The following is an 18868-nucleotide window of genomic DNA, read 5'->3' as shown; positions in this document are numbered from 1 at the left end:
GGATTGGTGCAACTCTGCACTCAAAAGAAGCAATGTGAACGGCCAACAAAACCAAACAAAAAAACTAAACTTGCTCTCTTCATGACAGTCACAGTTACATGGAAGCTGATATATTTCCTGTATCTTTACCCTAAATATAAAGCTACAACCAGTTTGTTTGTTTGCTATTACCATGCAGATGGAAGACAGCTAGCTTGGCAATGTCCAAAGCTAAAAAACAAAATCTGCCTATCAACATGTCTGAACCTCATGCTCAAACATGCTTCATCTTTAAATATGAAGCACCAAAATGTAGAGTCAAAAGCTGGAGGTCGTGACTTGGGAGTTATGTTACTGGCATAAAACATTTCTTGTTACCACAATTTCTTGTGTTATTCACGTCCATCTTAGTGAAAACAATGTAGATAGGGTAGAGTTTTCCATTGTTGAGGATGTTGCTGTCAACTATTTAAGTGGATTAAACACACATTTAAATTCAGACTAGTCAATCAGGCTCAAGTTAAGAAATCAGAAAAACAATGAAAATTGAGCACAATTTATCAAACACATCTAAACACAGGATCAAAACGTCTGTGGATAAATGATGTCATTGGTTTGCTGAATGTGGCTAATGTTAGCTGTGCTAGCATCGCAAGAGTTTGATCATCCTTGCAAGTCTACGTGTCTGACTTGCCTCCAGTCTTCATGCTAAGTTATGCTAGCAGGTTTTAGAGACAGGAAATGACCAAATGTTTGGTTAATAATTAACCGGGCAATAAGGAAGACATTACTAACTAGTTTTGTCAGATCCCAGCAGAGTGGGTTTAATGGTCAAACCTATAGCACTTTGACAGTACATGTCCTGTCCCATTGTTCCTCCATAATGTTTTGTTTTTTTAACAGTGAGATATCAAAGCCAGCACACAGAGATTAGTGGTATCCATCTGTCTTCATCAGATTTGATCAATTCTCTGAAAAGAAAACATCTTCTAAAAATCTGACATGAAACTAAAAAAGTTATTTAAGGATAAGCAGCTTGAAAGGGAAGATGACTCACACATCTCCTATGTGGCCTTTTGTTTGGTAAAGCATTGACCTGAAGCCTCATACTGATCTTAATCTATGAAACACTCCACAACAATCCATTATACTCTTCATGACTCTTTATTAGTGGGACAGTGGTACTTCTATCACCGCTCTGTGGAAATAGCTAGCATGTAAGCAGCACTCTGTCACTGCATCAGGACCTTTATAACCCTGATTGGAAACTATCTGTTGGGACTCCGAGCTGGAGCAGGACACTGACAACATCTATGGTTATTATAAATTATAAAAAGAGGGAAGCAACAGGAAACCCCAATCAGTGTTGACCCGCGGGTAAGTAACATCTGTTCTTTTGGGTTTTCAGTTTTTTTTATTTTCTTGACCTAATTAGAGCTTCTTTGTGTGCGATATGATCAGCAGACCCGTTCTGGATTAAGATGTCTCATGAGAAAAGGTTCAAAGGGATTCCCATGTCAAAGGTACGTTATGAGCCGATTCCAATCAAGGGTGCAACGTGACTGTTTAGGCAGAAATTGCGGTGGTTTTGCAAATCCCTTCATGTATTCATTCCTTATCGATCCGCATCAACCCGCTGGTCGTGTTCTGGAAAAATATCATCGAGCGGAACCAACCCGTTTTCCGAGGAATAGCTGTAAACAACAAGAAAACAAACATTTTCCAGTTTGGACTTGTTTCACATCGATATTTTGTTATTGAGGTGGAGGTCTGGTGACTGCATGCGGAGGCATATGAGTCGCATGATTTTCAAAACCCATCAAACTCGATTGACCTCCATATGCCTGCTGTTGGGTAATTGTCTTCTTAACACGCATTATGCCCATCAGATTTTTTCATTCTTTCTAATCTGTCCCGCTCACATATATGCAATTATCTTCCCGTCTAAAAGTTGACATCTTTTTCATTACATCGCTTATTAAATCTACTGGAACCACTTGGTTCATTTAAGATACCTTTTTGCATGTTTTCCACTTCTATTTAGCTTGGAATCACTTTATTTTTTTGTGGCTAAAAACCTGCTCAATCAAAATCCTCATTGAATTGTTTCCTGAAATCTGACCTTAGTGCCAACCCAGGACATAAGTTGTTTTATCTTAGTAGTTTAATTTAGCTTTTTGATTGGTGTCATTGTCATTCAAGACTTTCTATTATTTTCTGTATTATTTTTTTTACCTCCTCCTCAATCACAGGCCTTCAGGGCCCAGCTGTTCAGAACTATCCCCAAAGCATGATCTGGGCAGATTTATTAGCCGTGTCGGACTATTTCCATTACTTAAAGTTTGGTTGAACTGTACTCCAGGGGATCTTTAATGTCTTCTTAATGTTCTTGCATTTACACCCTGACTTTTTCGTTTGGATAATCTTTCTCTGAATCACTTGGAGGGATCTTTTGTCTTCATTGTGATGGTTTTCATACAGACTCACCAGATTCTTAAGCTTCCTCATTCCAAAGGTTGAAACACAACCAAAGTTATTAGTCTAATTTCTAGTCAGAACAATATACTTAATCTAAACCACATTCACCTTAAAAGTTCAGATACACATTTTCTTTCTAGAAAAAAGGCCTGAATTGCTTTTACGCAAGCCACATTTAATTGTTAAAGTTGACATATCATGAAAAATCCACTTTTACAGTGTTTTTGAACATATATTTGGGTAACCTGAGTGTCTACTGACCCACAAATTTGCTCCCCTTGTGATGTCACAGTGGGATTCTGGTAAAAAAATAATAATACCCTCCCCTCCCCTGATATCTCCACCCATGGACTCCACCCCCAGCCTAGAACAAAACATTTGCGCAGGTCCGCCATTTTTATTCTTGCTACAGAGGAGTGATGTCTACCAGGAAAACTCAGGGGGCGGGCACAGATGTTTCATTTAGACCACAGGGGACTGTTTGAAAAGGTAGAAAATGTCCTCTTTAAGTTTCTTGAATTAAGATTCAGATCTCAATTTAAGAAATTTTAAAGGAGCTGAAATGAACCGTTGGCAGATGCTGAGATGAGGGATTTTACTGACACCAGTAAAAGATAAATAAGGAGCTACACATCTTGCAACACTAATCGATAGGTGTCCCTGATTGGTTAAATTGAGAGAGATCTCCTTTAAGTTAATTGCTGCATTGGCAGCTTTTCTTTTAGTCATAACAAACAATTCAGGCTTTTTAAACTTCTAATGAGTAATGTAAGTAAATCTAATTAATACTCACAATCCATCCATGCCAACTGATAAATGTTTATCTGGACATTTTAAGTGAGTGTGGTTTATATCGAGTGTAATGAGATATTTTAACTAGATATTAGACATTACACTTTGTAACATTTGAGTGTGTGCAGCGTCAGATGTAGGTGTGAAAAGTTGAGACCTTTCACTACGACAGTAATGATTTACGGGGGGTGGCACATTCTCATGAAAACATGTACTTTGGATTTCACATTTGTGGTTACACTAAATCCCTACAACAATCTATTTCCACTTTCACATTTATTCATTTTTTATTGCTGATCAAAAAAGCAGATTAAGTTTGATTTAAAGCTGTAAAAAAATAAAATAAATAACTTCCAGGGGATTTAGTACTTTTAAGTAGGAATTAAAGTAGTAGGCCTAGTTAATAGTAACGGTTAACATGCAGAAGAGACAAGGTCTCAAGGCAATAAGGATGTAGGGAAAAGATGTAAACAAGTACAAGATCTGATGGGTGGCTGTTTTTCTGGTTTCTAGTCGATGAGAGGTTTGTGTAAAGAGGAGGATTATGAGTTTCTGGGAATGTCGGGGAAGATGACAAAAGAACCAACGGAGGGAGCTGAAGCTTTGGAGGACTACAGGAGACACGATAAGGAGGAGCGGGTGAGAGATGAGGAGGAGTATGCCTGTACAGACTGCACTGATATAATAGCATGACTAAAAGGAAAAAATACTAAAAGGTTTTCAGTGTAAATGTGTTTGTTTCTCAGATCCGTTGGCGACAGGAGAGGGAGCAGAAGGAAAAGGAGAGACTACAAGAAATAGAAGAAAGCAAAAAGGTGAACACACACACACACACACACACACACACACACACACACACACACACACACACACACACACACACACACACACACACACACACACACACACACACACACACACACACACACACACACACACACACACACACACACACACACACTCTACAGGTCTGTATCTGTAAACCATATAGCTTCATATCACGCAGCTGTTGGCACAGTTTGCAGGGTAATTGGGACTCCTTGACGTGTCAGTTTTATGGGGGAAAAGTCCTGCCAATGCATGCAGATCACACACACACATAGACACACACACGCACACAAGATGCATGCAGTAGCCACACAGAAGGGACTGCAGCTGATTGGTTGTTACGACAGACTCTCTGGTTGTCAGCATTACTTTTTTGGAAGCCAAATTCTGAAGGGAGGAAATCAACTTGAGGCACTTAATACTCATGTATTCAGTTGTTTTTTTCGGTTGTGGATTTTTTGCCTCAACTCAGCCAGCAGCATCCCAAATGATTTATCCGTCACTATTAGCAGCTAGAAAATGTCTAAAGGAGAGTTCAAACTGTTTTATCTGTTTCCTGTGGTTAATCTTTTCTGCAAACGTAGCTTGTCGTTCACATTTTAAAGACACTGTGCTTGATTTTTCATTAAAGCAGGATTTTGTAATCAGCTTAATGGAAACAGTGCGCTGAACAATCAGGCAGACCGGCAGTAGTGTGACGTTGGATCAATGAGTGTTAATTTACCGTCAATGTTCACTTCATCGCTTGCGGCTAAATCAGATTCACTTCCATGGAAAACGAAAAAACTTTGGCTCTCTGTCAAGGGTGCCGATCCTATCAGAGGCCACAAACACACACACACACACACACACACACACACACACACACACACACACACACACACACTGCAGAAGAGGAAGCACACATTTGGCATTTTAAAAGTAGTGGGATCAAACTGTACATTCATAAAAAACAAACACAAGCATGCAGTTGCTAAAACAGATGCACATCCTCATTGACATGGAATGCACACTCGCGCACACACACACTCAAACACACCCAAAACACAGCTGTGGGTGCTTTGGGCAGCCGTCCTGTTTCTGACAAGAGTGTGTGAGGTCAGCAGGGGACGTGAGCTGTTGTTGTTGTCAGTGTTTCTGCTGCACGCTGCACACACACACACACACACACACACACACACACACACACACACACACACACACACACACACACACACACACACACACACACACACACACACACACACACACACACACACACACACACACACACAGGAAGTGTATGACAACATTTACCCGCTAAAGTGGACAGTCACTCTCACCTCTGTATGGAATGTACTGTGAGTAACACTTACTTAACCTCTGACACACAAATACAAAACACAAACATGCTTGGACTCGATGGCCTCTGATATGTGCACTGACACGACCCCACATACAGGCAGCCTAAACATGAACATAGACACACTAACTCATGTATGGACATTAATCACCATGGTCACAATCAAACTGACCACTTGAGCTCCAAAGTGGAGTAAAAAAAAAAACACTCTGTAATGTTTCTAACTTAGGACTCAGGGTGAGCGATCCGAACATTCCAACATATTAAAGCAGATAAAAAACACACCTCCCATTACGTGACCAATTACGTTTTCAGAAAGAAAGGCATTGTGGGGATGTGTTTATAGTCCCCAAGAGGCTATCCGAAGCCCGTTTGGCTGGGTTTTGTTACATAACATAAAAAGCAGAGAGAAAACAGAATGCAGGAAAACATTTGTTTAAATGCTCTTACATAACCATCTGGCATCAACTTCTACTCCTTATTCCAAAAGTACAGAGCCATTAGGCTGTCGTCAATAACATATCTGGATTTAATGCGTCCTGACTTGAGAAACTCGGAAAATACATTCATACTTTCACATATACATAGGTGATACAGACACACAGACATGTTGTAGTTCTATGAAGATGCAAATGTTGTATATGCTCCATAACCCCCCAACATCTCTCTGCACTGTATTAGCTTACAGTAGTTTTTAGATTTAAGATAGAGATGTATATATTAGTTTTTAAGCAGTGTCAAACCTGGAAACTTTATTTTGAGCTATGGAGAGAATCATGTCTTTATGCATCAACATTATGCAGCCTACCTGTACTGGTCAAGCAATAAACGAGCCTGATCTTTTATAATTACCTGAACATTCATTCTACAACTAAGCCTCGAAGTTTGAGCCCGAGCTGAGGTTTTGGTCTGACTGTTTTTAGTGCTACAGTTAGAAGTTTGAATATTTGATGGACATATTAACTAAAGGGTTTCTCTGACTTTCCCACAGGTCAAAACTGAGAAATGTGGTGCCACTTACAGTGTTCTAGCCAAAGCTACAACCAGATTCCATAAAATTAGGGACATGGTTTATAACTGAAAAATAAATAAATAAATACATTTTATAAATGTAAGCAAAGGCTATCAATATCCCCTACCAAAAAATGCTCCAAGTACAGAATCACATTGAAACACCACTACTGGCTGCATTTGCCCTGTAAGTAAACGGGAAGCTTGTCTTGATGCTGTATAATAAACACTCTTGAAGCATTTCTCAATAGACTAAAACCCGCTCTTCTCCACCCTCTGCTTGTCAACAAATGCACAATGTGGAGGTGTAACCGCACTACTGTATGTGTGCTTTATGACCAAACTAAATTCCTATATAATTGAATGCTGGCAAAGCTTTTATTTACTTTAGCTTATCATTATATCCAAAGCTAATTTATCGTACCACTGAAGAGGCAATTTACTGTTTAAAAAGTACACAAAGACTTTTCTAAAAACTGAGAAAAAAATGGCGCTGCAGAAACTGGCTGCTACCCAGAATCAGAAGACTTGTTCTTTTTATTTATTTATGAAGATTTCCCTCAGACAGCATTGCTCTGCAGGAATATGGATATTCCATACAAGTAGAAGGTGACTATTAGTTTTACACTCCACTGCCATTCAGGAACAAAATAGCCTTCACAGTTGTTAGGTGGGGGTTATTTCTGTAGTAGATGGACAATTATGAAATCGTGAAACAGACTGTGGATCATCTTAGATTTATTCAGCCATGGTCAGACAACACAGAAACACAACACACATGGCTGACAAAGTGCAGACCATCGCTGACCCATGCTGACCAAGATCTCACAATCATTGACAATCATTGGCAAAGTGGCCATCATGGGCAAAATGGCAAAATGGCCAAGCGGCAAAGTCTTCATCACACAATGTGGCTTATATTCTGCTAGAAGGTACAGCCCACAAATTCCATTTGGGTACATCACTATAAAACAATAAAGATGACATGTCACTGATTTGTATACGTATCAGATGTAGACTCTCTGTCTAGCAAACAGTTGCTGACAACCTATAGTTGGCTCCTATCCAAATATAGATCTACTACTACTTAGGTGCTTCACCCATATAAGGTTACAGCTTCACAGACCCAAAAGTAGAATTACTGTGAGATGGTTGACACAATTTAAAGATATGTCCACAAAATTATCAAGATGAATGAATCCATGAAAATACGTACTAACAACAGTCCAGCATTTGGTCTACATGTATTTGACACTTTATTCAATGTACATAAACATTAGCCGAGAATGCCTGTTTAGGGGGGAGAATAGTTTTTGCACAACATCCCTGTAAATATCTATGAAAGTAAAGAAAAGGAATACAACCGTCAACAGGACGATGGCACAGTGGATATTACCCATGACTATTTTCACACCTCTGCAGATGGATTATGACTTTTTGACCAGAAGACCCTTCAACAGCTCTGCACACTCATACTCCACAACCTGTCCAGCAGCCAGATGGCAAATCGGCTTCATGATGTTATTACCGAAACGGAAAGAAGCATTAGTGCAATTTGTCAACTTGTCAGTGATTGCCAATTCAAGTCAATTTGTCCAATTTGTGCTCCTCCCTACACACACACACACACACACACACACACACACACACACACACACACACACACACACACACACACACACACACACACACACACACACACACACACACACACACACACACACACACACACACACACACACACACACACACACACACACACACACGTCAGTCGTACACAATCAGGACATTCTCTCCTTCAGTTGAAAACAAGCATTTGGACGTTTGGATGTTTGAATGTGTGTGTGTGTGTGTGTGTGTGTGTGTGTGTGTGTGTACCATGTAATTGGGGAGGTAACGCTTTAACTGCTTTCACCTTCACTCCATATGTGTCAGCACGTCTTCCTCTGTAAACTGACATTAAACTAAACGCTCCCTCGCTCACATCAACTTCCTACACACATTACCGCTCCCCTGACACACACACACACACACACACACACACACACACACACACACACACACACACACACACACACACACACACACACACACACACACACACACACACACACACACACACACACACACACACACACACACACACACACACACACACACACACACACACACAGCATGACAGAAATGTTAATTGATGACAGGCGTTGAGAGCCACTGGCCTTGGCCCTCTCACATGTATCCCATCTGAAATGTTTAAAGTCACACACACACACACACACACACACACACACACACACACACACACACACACACACACACACACACACACACACACACACACACACACACACACACACACACACACACACACACACACACACACACACACACACACACACACACACACACACACACACACACACACACACGTCGCACACAAACACACAGCGGGAAACTAGATCCAACAGAATAATACTCAGTCCAATTTTGAGGTCAGGGTTCCACATCCATCCGGCCCGACACTTTTCATGACTCACACACACCTCTACACACGCATGAACACGCCTACTTAGGACTCAGAGGTGCAGCCCTGACAGAATGTATGCTCTGTTATATTACTGCACCAGGGGAACGGGGGAACCTTCACAATGATCCTACAGAGCTTTAAGATAGTTCACAGGATTTGGTGTGAGACATTGTGAGTGTTTTCTTTGTCAACAGACCTTTTTTTCAGCCAAAAGTTCAGTGTTCAGTTGTGAAATAGAGTCCTGATATCTGCTCTTTATTATGGACATAACAGATTTTTTTTAGGCGTTTTGTTTTTTAATGTACCCTATGCTGCCTCTTTCTCAATTGAGAAATATGTAGGCTGCTTTGGAAATATAAAAACAGTCTTGGCAGCATCATGTAAATTCAGGAGGCTCATGTGGCCACACATGAGAACAGATAAATCAAAGAATCAAATCTCATCATGATAACATGGAAGGAACATGTGAGGAACATTATCTTTCTTTTAACAGGCTCTGAAGTTATTTTGAGGGATTTTTTAACACCGAGCAATTCATCATGCACAGGGGAGAATGTTATTACATTTGAGTGCAAACACTATCAGTACCTCAAGGAAGTCGTGATGTCCAATTGAGCAAATTCAACCAATCTCTACACTGTGTAATTTTAAACACCTCTACTCTCAAACAAATTATATAAATTCACTTTTTTACCTCAGAGTCCATCATCGTCATCATGTACTCCACCAAGGTACTTCTATTAGAATGAAAATGTAGACTATCAAAGGTCTGCAGTGTTTTACTGAGGTAACCATCAGTGTCTTATAAAAACTCTGGAGCGCTGCATGCTAGAGAGTTTTTGTAAGTATCAAAAGTGTATAATCAACAATTAAATATGTACATCTTGGCAGATTTACACTCAATTTTAAAATTCACATTTGGTGAAAATGCATGTAGAAGACGATGTGTATTATGCTTTCAGCTCAGCTGGACAACATTTCAGGAGTTTCAACTCATGCGGTTTCACTAAAGATTGATGTACACATCAACACTTTTTTTTGTAAATATCCCCCAGCTGGTAAACCACCTATTTCTCGTTCTGTTTGCTATGAAACAAGGCAGAAGTAACTACTTAAAGCAAGTCTTCCATGAGCAAAATCTAATCTCTTAGAGAGTTCAGAGTTCAGATTATAAGAGAACTCCTTGATACCACATAGAAAGGGAAAGGTTTGTGGATTGAGCATCACTATCCACTGGATGCAAAAATACTTCAAATTGTAGAACGTGAACCAGAAAAAGGCTCTGCTTCTAACTCGATGTTAACTCTGGGAACATTTCATGATGAATTTATGTATTTAACATCCTCTTCAACATCTTCTTTATCCATCATGTTATTACTGTAAGAAAACAAATCTTAAGGCAGGAGATGTTTTAAACGTGATCTTATTGGTCCTTATCTTTATATCAGGAGAAAGAGCAGCAGTGGAGGACTCATGTGGAAAACCTGACCTCCAGCCAGGAGAAAACTCTGCAAGACAGACTGGCAAGACTCAGGAGATTCAGGGTGACACACACACTCATAAAAACAGACATCATAATCTGAACTTCAGCTGTCAGGCACATAGTTAACAAATCATGCAGCTGGTTCTGTCTACTGCTGTAACAGTCTGAGATGAATCACTGCAGTGTGACGCCCTCAGAAGCCACCTCATGTTTCAAAGCTTCTGCAGAACACTAAAGCTTTTAAAAGATCAGAGACGTGATATATATATCAGCTGCTGACTTCATCATTAAGTGACGTTGCAGTGAAAGCTTATTGATCAGGTCTGAGTTAAAGAGCCAATAAATTATTTTATAGTGATGTATCTGCCACTTAACATTTACAACCTCAGTCAGTTAAGAGATTAACATTTTGTATATTTAGCACTTTTCTCCCTCTTGTAGGAGTTCCAGAGGAAGGTGCTGGTCGAGGAGTCGGGGATGGAGGGTGTGTCCGCCACCGTCACAGCCAACCAGCTGCTCACCAGGATGTAGTGCACAAAATAAGAGACTCATCTTAAATGTGCTTTTTGTTGCACCAGAACATCAATAAAATATAACTGTGTCAAATGAGACATTCATGTAAATTATTCACATACCCTGATAAAGAGAATTTTTGCATGCAGAAATGCAGCAAGACACATTTTGACAGAACTCCTCGTACGTGTTGTCCTGTTTTTTCTTTGGGGTTGTGAGAACCTAAACTGTGACAGATGTGGAGATGTTAGGAGTGATGGAATTGCTTTCAGATTGGTGAGCAGTCATAGGCTCTACATTTTTCCACTGTTTAAAAACACAAGATGAATTTCTGTCGACCTTAAATGACCTGAATCCTTCACCATATTCAAACATCTACAGCACTGTTTCTCTACAACACAACTAGGACTGGGGATTCTTCTCATATATCCTCAAGGACAAATCACAAGGATTTCTGTTCATAGACGAGCCCATGTGAAGATGTGTGGGACAGACTATTGGCAAAGTTAATCATTGAGTAGTTAAAAGTACAGTACATTTGAAATACAGCTCTGTTTTTAAATATGTTCATTTTGTCATAATTTTCAGCGGAAAATTCAACATTTAGGACAAACAGTTTAACCTAGTTTTCTGAACTCTCTGACTCTTCTGATTACTCAAAGCGCTTTTACACCGCATGTCACACCTACACATTCACAACACTGATATTTTATATTATATTGGTCAAAATGTAACCTCCTGTGGCCATGTCACTAAGACTGGATGAAACTAGTTTCAGCCGTAGACTGTAGATAATATGGACGTATTCATAGTGATGTCACTCACTGTTTTCTCAAGAGGAGTTTGAAGCCTTTCGTGGCGGACACCATATTGAAAATTCCGTCTTAAATTGACTTTAAGTCAACTTAGTAACAGGTAAGTTAAGAGCAGGACCTGAAGCCTCCTGACACACAGCTACACCGCGCCCACCTGTGAGTCAGTTCAGCCAAGCCCCGTATCATGAATGACTTGTATCCTTCATTAAATCAAAATAGATGAGTTATGAACATTTATACAAGAACAAACCACCATATCTCCTTTCTGCCAGAAAACAAATAAAAACAGTTGCTTTGAAAGGAATCACTGCGTAAACCCAACATATTGCAGTGTGGATTCAGCTACACTCTACATAATTAAGTTATCTGTAATGAAACAGGCACCATGGTTTTATCTGAGCATAAAGTTGTTATTTTGGTATTATGGAGCTTTTCTCAATTTCCTGAATCTAAATTGGTGTCGTAAAAAAAATAAAGGCAATAATATCGCCAATTATTATTTTATGAATATCACAGCTCTATGGATAAAAATGAGCCAGAAGACAAATTAATGCCATATTTAATCTTCATGTGTTTTGTGTTGTTCTGTTGTCCAATAAGAAAAGAACGAGGCCTGCAGGTCATCATTTAAAAAACACTTGATGAAAAGGTTTCATACCCACTGAGTTACGGTTAACATGTCCAGGTTATGAGTGATCTATTGAAACCATATTAAATCTATGATCGTGTTTTATAAGTGTTAAAGTAGGTTTGTCATGAGTTTACATGGGCTTGAGTATCCCAGTTTTGATCATATAAATACCTTCACACAGAGAAACCTGGTTATTCTACATGATAAACATTAGTATCCTGGTTTATGATTTCTGCATCCTATTTGTGCAGGACGTTTTATTTTTTACAACACAAACCACCACAATTTAGAAATCTGAGAGAAATGAGACCCCTGTGTCTTATTGTGTTCTTAAAAGCCAACATCGTGGTGTAGATATGACCTCATTTCGATCAACAGGAGAGGAGAATGGAAAAGGGAAAGATGTTGGGACAGGGTTGTAGTAATGTTTCTTCAGTAGCCTACTTTCCAACGTGGCCTGACTTGCTCCATGTTTAGAAACTGGCGCCCTGTAGCCTGTTCACCACAGACTTAAACGGTCAGCATATCGATGCTTTCTCCCATCTAAACTTCCAATTATATTCAATTGTTTTATTACTGAAAGATAAGACTCAGTTTCGTCGTCGCTCCCGAATAAGATACCCTCGTTGCTGCCACCATGTTTGATTTGCTGATACGTCACTTGGTTTAGACGGCGCCTGTACAGGAAGTCGTAAATTGTCAGAAACCGGGGTAAGACCTATGCAACAGTATTCGTTGTCTTTCAAAGTTCTCCAGGTAGCAAAATAAGGTTTCTCAATATCAGGATAAGGGCTTATCCTGGTTTCCTTAAATTGGGATATTTTGTTTACATGCATAACACCAGCAGAGGATACTTAAAAACTCAACCGGGATTCTCACGTTCATGTGAACATGCTCAATGTTCTCTTGCCTCCATTTGAAAGGAAAAGTCTATCTAAAGATTTTAGAGGTCCTGAGAGTTCAGCTCAGCGTGGCCTTCTATGGTAAATGTTGGGGAAAAGGAAAAACAGCAGAAAATAGACAGTGACATGAATGAATGATAAAGCCTGAAGCTTCAAGGTCGATAGGGTAGACACACACATACCCAGAGATAGACCATCATTCACCCTTGTTGGATAAAAGATCAAGTCAAGTTTTGCCAAGGCTGAAACTCTTCCCATCATCAGATCCAATATATTATTTTTTACAAAACTTAGACTTATGTGTTCTACTGCTGTCTAAAGTATCTTCACTTGCTATAAGAAGGAGAATTGGATATTTGAACGAGGTCATCCACACACACACACACACACACACACACACACACACACACACACACCTCCACTAACACTTTGAAGTTAATGTATTCACACAGATGGTCACATCATAGAGATGGTGTCCTGGCTGCCTTCTCTATGTGTGAGGAGTTGAAGATGTTGAAGTGCTTCTTCACATGCAATCAAACATGTGCAAAACATTGTAAATGCATCATTGCATTTAAATTTTTGTATGGGTATGTGTGTGCAGATCTAAAACACGTCTGCACATTTGTAGGATCACGTGGTGTGTGTGTGTGCATACAAGGTGTGGCCAGGGGCCATCTCTCAGAGTGACACATGAAAGAATTTATGTCGGAGATCTATGGACGTCTTTTATCCCTTTTTAAAGGGAGAGAAAGACAAAGGTGCTGTCAAAAAGAGAGAAAGCAAGAGAGAGAGAGAGAGAGAGAGAGAGAGAGAGAAAAGGGGTGGGGGGGGAGGTGAGATAAGCAACAGGAGTTTCCAGTGTGTCCGATGGAGAAAAACAGGAAAAAAAAAAAGGTGGAGTATGTGACTTACAATGCGTGGTGTGGTAGTGCCCGAGGTCACAGACAAACGGGAACATAAACTCTCTCTCCTGGATCGTCCTCTCATCCTCCTCCTCATGATACTTTCCTTTAAATCTTCTCAGTGTTTACATCTATGAGATCCACATTGTGTGCAGCACCTACAGCCGTTACAACATGGAAAGATTGGGTCAATGTTAGCAGACATTTTTAGGCTTTACTTTTGGATAAAATATTTAAAGTTCAAAAATGTTTTGTCATCACCATTTCAAAATACACATCTCTGTCACTTTAAAGGTCACATATTATTACATATTATCCTCTTTTTCAACCAGTTTAAATCAGTGTCTGAGCTCCCCAAAACATGTCTGTGAAGTTTCTTGTTCTAAACCCACTCTGATCCTGTATTTGATCATGTCTATAAACCCCTCTATTTCAGCCCTGCTCAGACCAGGCTGTTTCTGTGTCTGTACCTTTAAATGCAAATGAGAGGTGTCTGACCACGCCCCCTCTCTGGAAGGACATGGGCCCTTTCCGCATAGCCACAGTTCAGTATGCAGTACGTACTATTCAGTAGGGAGTTTCAGTATACTGAACTCTCGTGGTCATTCAGTATGCATTTTTTGGGTCCACCTCAGTATACTGAACATTTCAGTATGGATACTAACTTCCAGGTTTTATGCAGTATGGATCAAATGCATCTTTTCAGGAAATGAATTGTATATTACCACCCACAATGCTGTGTGAAATTAAATTTAAATTGTCACTTCACGTCCGCCTCCAAATCAAAACAAACGAGTGTGGATTAATTGAATCAATTTTTAATCTAGAGTTAAAGTCCTGACCATAGACTGTAATAATAATAATAATAATAATAATGGACGGGACAAGGTCCCCGGTCTAGTGAAGCTTTTATTTTTAGAGTTCCCCCTACTGACTGGCTGCAGTATAGGTCATAAACCCCGCCTCCTCGATGATAACAGACGGGATGTGGGTCAAACTGTAAAGCTAAAATACTTGTCACATAATTTTTTTCCAAACATAAACTCTGCTCTGATCATTAGTTATTATCACCCTACATTGTGTTCAAGTGCTCATTTTTCTGTGAAGTTTGTTTTAAATAAGTTATTTGAGGTTGAAAAACGGGATTTTACTTCATATTTGACAATGATTGACAGCCGCCGATCTTGCGTAGCTCTCTTTGTGAATAGCAAAAGTTACGTAGTGAAGGAAAGCCGAGATGCCACTGAATTTTTCCGTTCAGTTTTTTCGTCTTTTTTGACCTGGCAAAATGAGTTGTTCTGCAGTAAACTGTTCTAACTGACCTGTTGGGAGCTAAGGGATCTTTGCAGATTTTTCGGTAAGTAAAAAGTGTGATTTATGTGTCATTGGTTAAAGTCGTTATCTAACTAGCTAACACATAAGCAGTCTAAGGTTAGAAATGTTGTAAAGCTAGGTTACTTATCCAGCATGATTTATCTTTTTATTTTATTTTTTAAAATGAGCAAACCTAATAACTGACATGCTATGTTTCTTGATATTGTTATATTGTTATTGTGATTGAAATTGTATTTAAAACCAAGAATCGTATTTTAAAATCCACTCAGATGCGGTTCATTGACTGTACAGTTATTTTACAGCAAAAATAAAAACGTCTGGTAAGGTCTCAAAAAAAGTATCCAGGGCAAAAACAAAGTCAAATAATTTAAATCTGGCCTGCATCATTACTAATGTGAACATGTTTACAGTCTGAGTGATAAGTGGGCTATACCGAGAGTAACAGGTTTAATTTCACCGTGCAGGCTGAAATTCATAGTACTATATATGAGGGTAGAATATTTCTCTATGTATCCAGATAAAACTAAAGGTAAGATCTGATTCAATATAATTGTTACTGATTTAAGAGACTAACCGAAACGTGAACGCAAACATCAACAACCGGCGGCGGTGTAATGTAATATTAACCGAGCATCATGCTGCTTAAACGTGATAAATATTCTGCATTGTCTTCCACTCACACCAATTCAACAGTCACAAGTTGATCATATTGTAAATTTAATGACGCTCATTGAGAATTTGTACTAAAAATTGACAAAACCTGACAAACATTGAGGTGATTGTGACTGTGTATCTGTATTTATCACCTTTGAAAGGAAGGTGTTAATGCAGGAGACCAGTGTTACACACAACAGGCTGCTGTTATGTTAGTTAGGAGGAGACATAGGTTCAATCAAAGAAGGCATAAAGATCACGTTTTTCCCCACACGTGTTAATATGTTTTAAATGTCATGCATTTATTTTTGATTTCGCTTCAATAATCGTTAACGAAGAGAAACACCATGATTAAACTACAGGCTATTGTTGCTTTTTTATAGCCAAACAAAACATTGCAGAGGAACATCCACAGCCTCTGCATTCAAAAGAATTTCAACATTGACATTTATGTCGTCCTATTTCCCTCTTTTCGCCAACATTATATTTTAAACTGGGATTTCCTTTTTCTCAGGTTGCGCGTCTCTCCCCCAGCTCGCCCCCTCCGGTGCGCTCCTCTCCATAATGTGCTCGTCTCCTCCCTCTAAAGCTGCTGCTACTCTGTAGGACGCTTTGATTGGGGCACCTCACCAATAAAATACTATTTTATATTTTATAAGCAGTTTGCCACCACACTGCACAACTTTAACAAAGCTTCACCACACAGTCACACCATCCGCACAGCTGATCCAGGATTTACTGTAGCATCTTTTACAGCACTAAAAGGTCATGTACAGGCAAACAGAGAGAAGGGAAAAGAAACAATCTGTGCTCTCAAATAACAAAGCAGTCTCAAATCTTTTTGAGGAATTACAGCTACATTTTTTTTTACTTTGCATACAGTACATCCTCTGATAAATAAAGTGAAGTACTTTGATTGCATTTCTGTGGTGTTCCTGTAGGTGACCATGATGCAGCCAGACTGAAGCAACAGGTTGTGAAGGTGGACACCATCATCTTGTCTTTGCAGTCCTGATTCTGAAGAGAACGCCTTCACATAGGACTCAAAGGTAAAATGATCTCTCATATGATTGGACCGTGTTATTGTAACTGCTATCAGCATCAAAGTAATTTGAGTAACAATTTATAATCTTTCTTAAAATGTAAGGAAGACTAGCAGAAGATTTTAACAGCCTCTATGGTTCTGCAAGAAGTTCATGTTGAAATTGTTCTTCTTTCTGTCTTCAAGGAAATCAATGCCCAAAGGAAACAGCAGTCCAGACTCTGATTCCAGCTCCGGTGAGGTTCTGCACACAAATTGGCTGTCTGATTATATGAGAATATTTAACATTAGTTTAATTTATCAGGCTGGCCCATGTGATGACAGTTTACAATAATCTTCAATAGAAAGTGGCAGGAACACTTTTGTCTTAAAACATAAATTCATAAAGCTGATCATATTATTGGATTCATCATGTCTTATTATATATTTTCTTTTTCCTCTTAAATAGTTCTCCTGTCTTAAAAACAAACTTTAGAAGCTGAAGTTTAGCAGAAGCTGAGGACAGATCTGATTTCAGGTCTGAGGCATAAACATCACAGTAAAATTCATTATACTTTACATTTAACTCCATGATTGTTTTTCTCTATTACAGAAGATGCTCTCAGATTCAGATCCATCAGCAACCCCTGACAACATGAAGGACTCGTCCCCTGAGTGTTTCCTGTCCTCTCTCCATGGACTTCTTCTCTTTAGTTATTAACTCTTGAAAACAGCAGCACAACATGCCAGACTGTTTGACAATCTGTGATTGAATAAATTGAAATGGAATCTCATACGTATCTTAATATGCTTATTGGCTTTAAATGTTTAATATTAAATAAGTTTGAAGGCCATTTATCTCAGACGAGACCAGCTGTGACAAGCTGAGCTCGTCTGTTAGCTTTGCTGTTGTCTTAGCTGTTGTTGGTCAAGAAGAAATGAATGTCAGTTCAAGGCCTTTTCAAATGTGAACTATAAACTTAACTGCTAAATGATTTTACTGTGACCAACACTTTGCAGTGCTCCAGTTAATCAGAGACAGTCAATTCAGAGTTTAAAAAAGTTTATTTAAACATTTTATGAAAAAAAAAAAACTTCAATAAACAACCCCTGGCTTCATTAAACATGTGGAAAATAAGTAAGGGAGACCATCAGGTCCAATTGCTGGGACATAGGAGAAAGTATAAAAAATAATTTAACAAAGAAATCCCAACAAAAATCAAATAAAGTATAGAGATCCTGGATGACTGTTTGACTGTTAAAATATGATGGAAAAGCAAATCCAACACAACCCTCCAGCATCTGGCCTTTCAAACACAGGGTAACATCATGTAAAGAAAAATAAATTGAATATTGACCAGGATCTCTGTGTTTTATCTGAGGATGACTATGGTAGCCTTCTCACTGTTCACTGTCACAGAGCACCAGACTCTGTCCACCTTCTTCAGACGTCGATCAGCTCCTCTGGGTGATGGCAGAGAGGACTCTTCATCTGGGAGAGCTGCTGGTATAAGGTCATTTCTACCACAGTGGATGAGCAGGGCATCTGGCACAGGTGATAAAAGGAGGAGGTTCCTTCAAACTATGTGACCCCAGCCTGACCTCTGTAACAGGTGTGCAGATGAAGGTTGAAATGAGTCATTTTTAGGTTC

At 39.3% G+C, this 18868-nt stretch overlaps 1 protein-coding gene across 3 annotated transcripts; it reads left to right on the top strand.

Moving 5' to 3' along the window:
- The first annotated feature begins 1219 nt into the window (after window positions 1–1219).
- On the top strand, window positions 1220–11119 carry LOC136177645 (uncharacterized). Of its 3 annotated transcripts, none has more exons than XM_065951390.1 (6): window positions 1220–1356; window positions 1441–1502; window positions 3763–3888; window positions 3996–4064; window positions 10406–10501; window positions 10882–11119. In XM_065951390.1, exons 2-6 carry the CDS (start codon window positions 1461–1463, stop codon window positions 10969–10971), a joined length of 423 nt encoding a protein of 140 aa, XP_065807462.1. In that variant the 5' UTR covers window positions 1220–1356; window positions 1441–1460; the 3' UTR covers window positions 10972–11119. The 3 variants fall into 3 exon arrangements, with proteins under 3 accessions (XP_065807462.1, XP_065807465.1, XP_065807463.1); XM_065951391.1 differs by having other exon boundaries at window positions 1254–1356; window positions 1444–1502; XM_065951393.1 differs by lacking the exon at window positions 10406–10501.
- Window positions 11120–18868: the final 7749 nt, after the last annotated feature.

Source organism: Labrus bergylta, chromosome 23 (genome assembly GCF_963930695.1).
Source record: "Labrus bergylta chromosome 23, fLabBer1.1, whole genome shotgun sequence".
Classification (NCBI taxonomy): Eukaryota; Metazoa; Chordata; class Actinopteri; order Labriformes; family Labridae; genus Labrus; species Labrus bergylta.
Note: the sequence above shows the minus strand (reverse complement) of the source record. Positions and strands in the feature narration are given on the sequence as shown.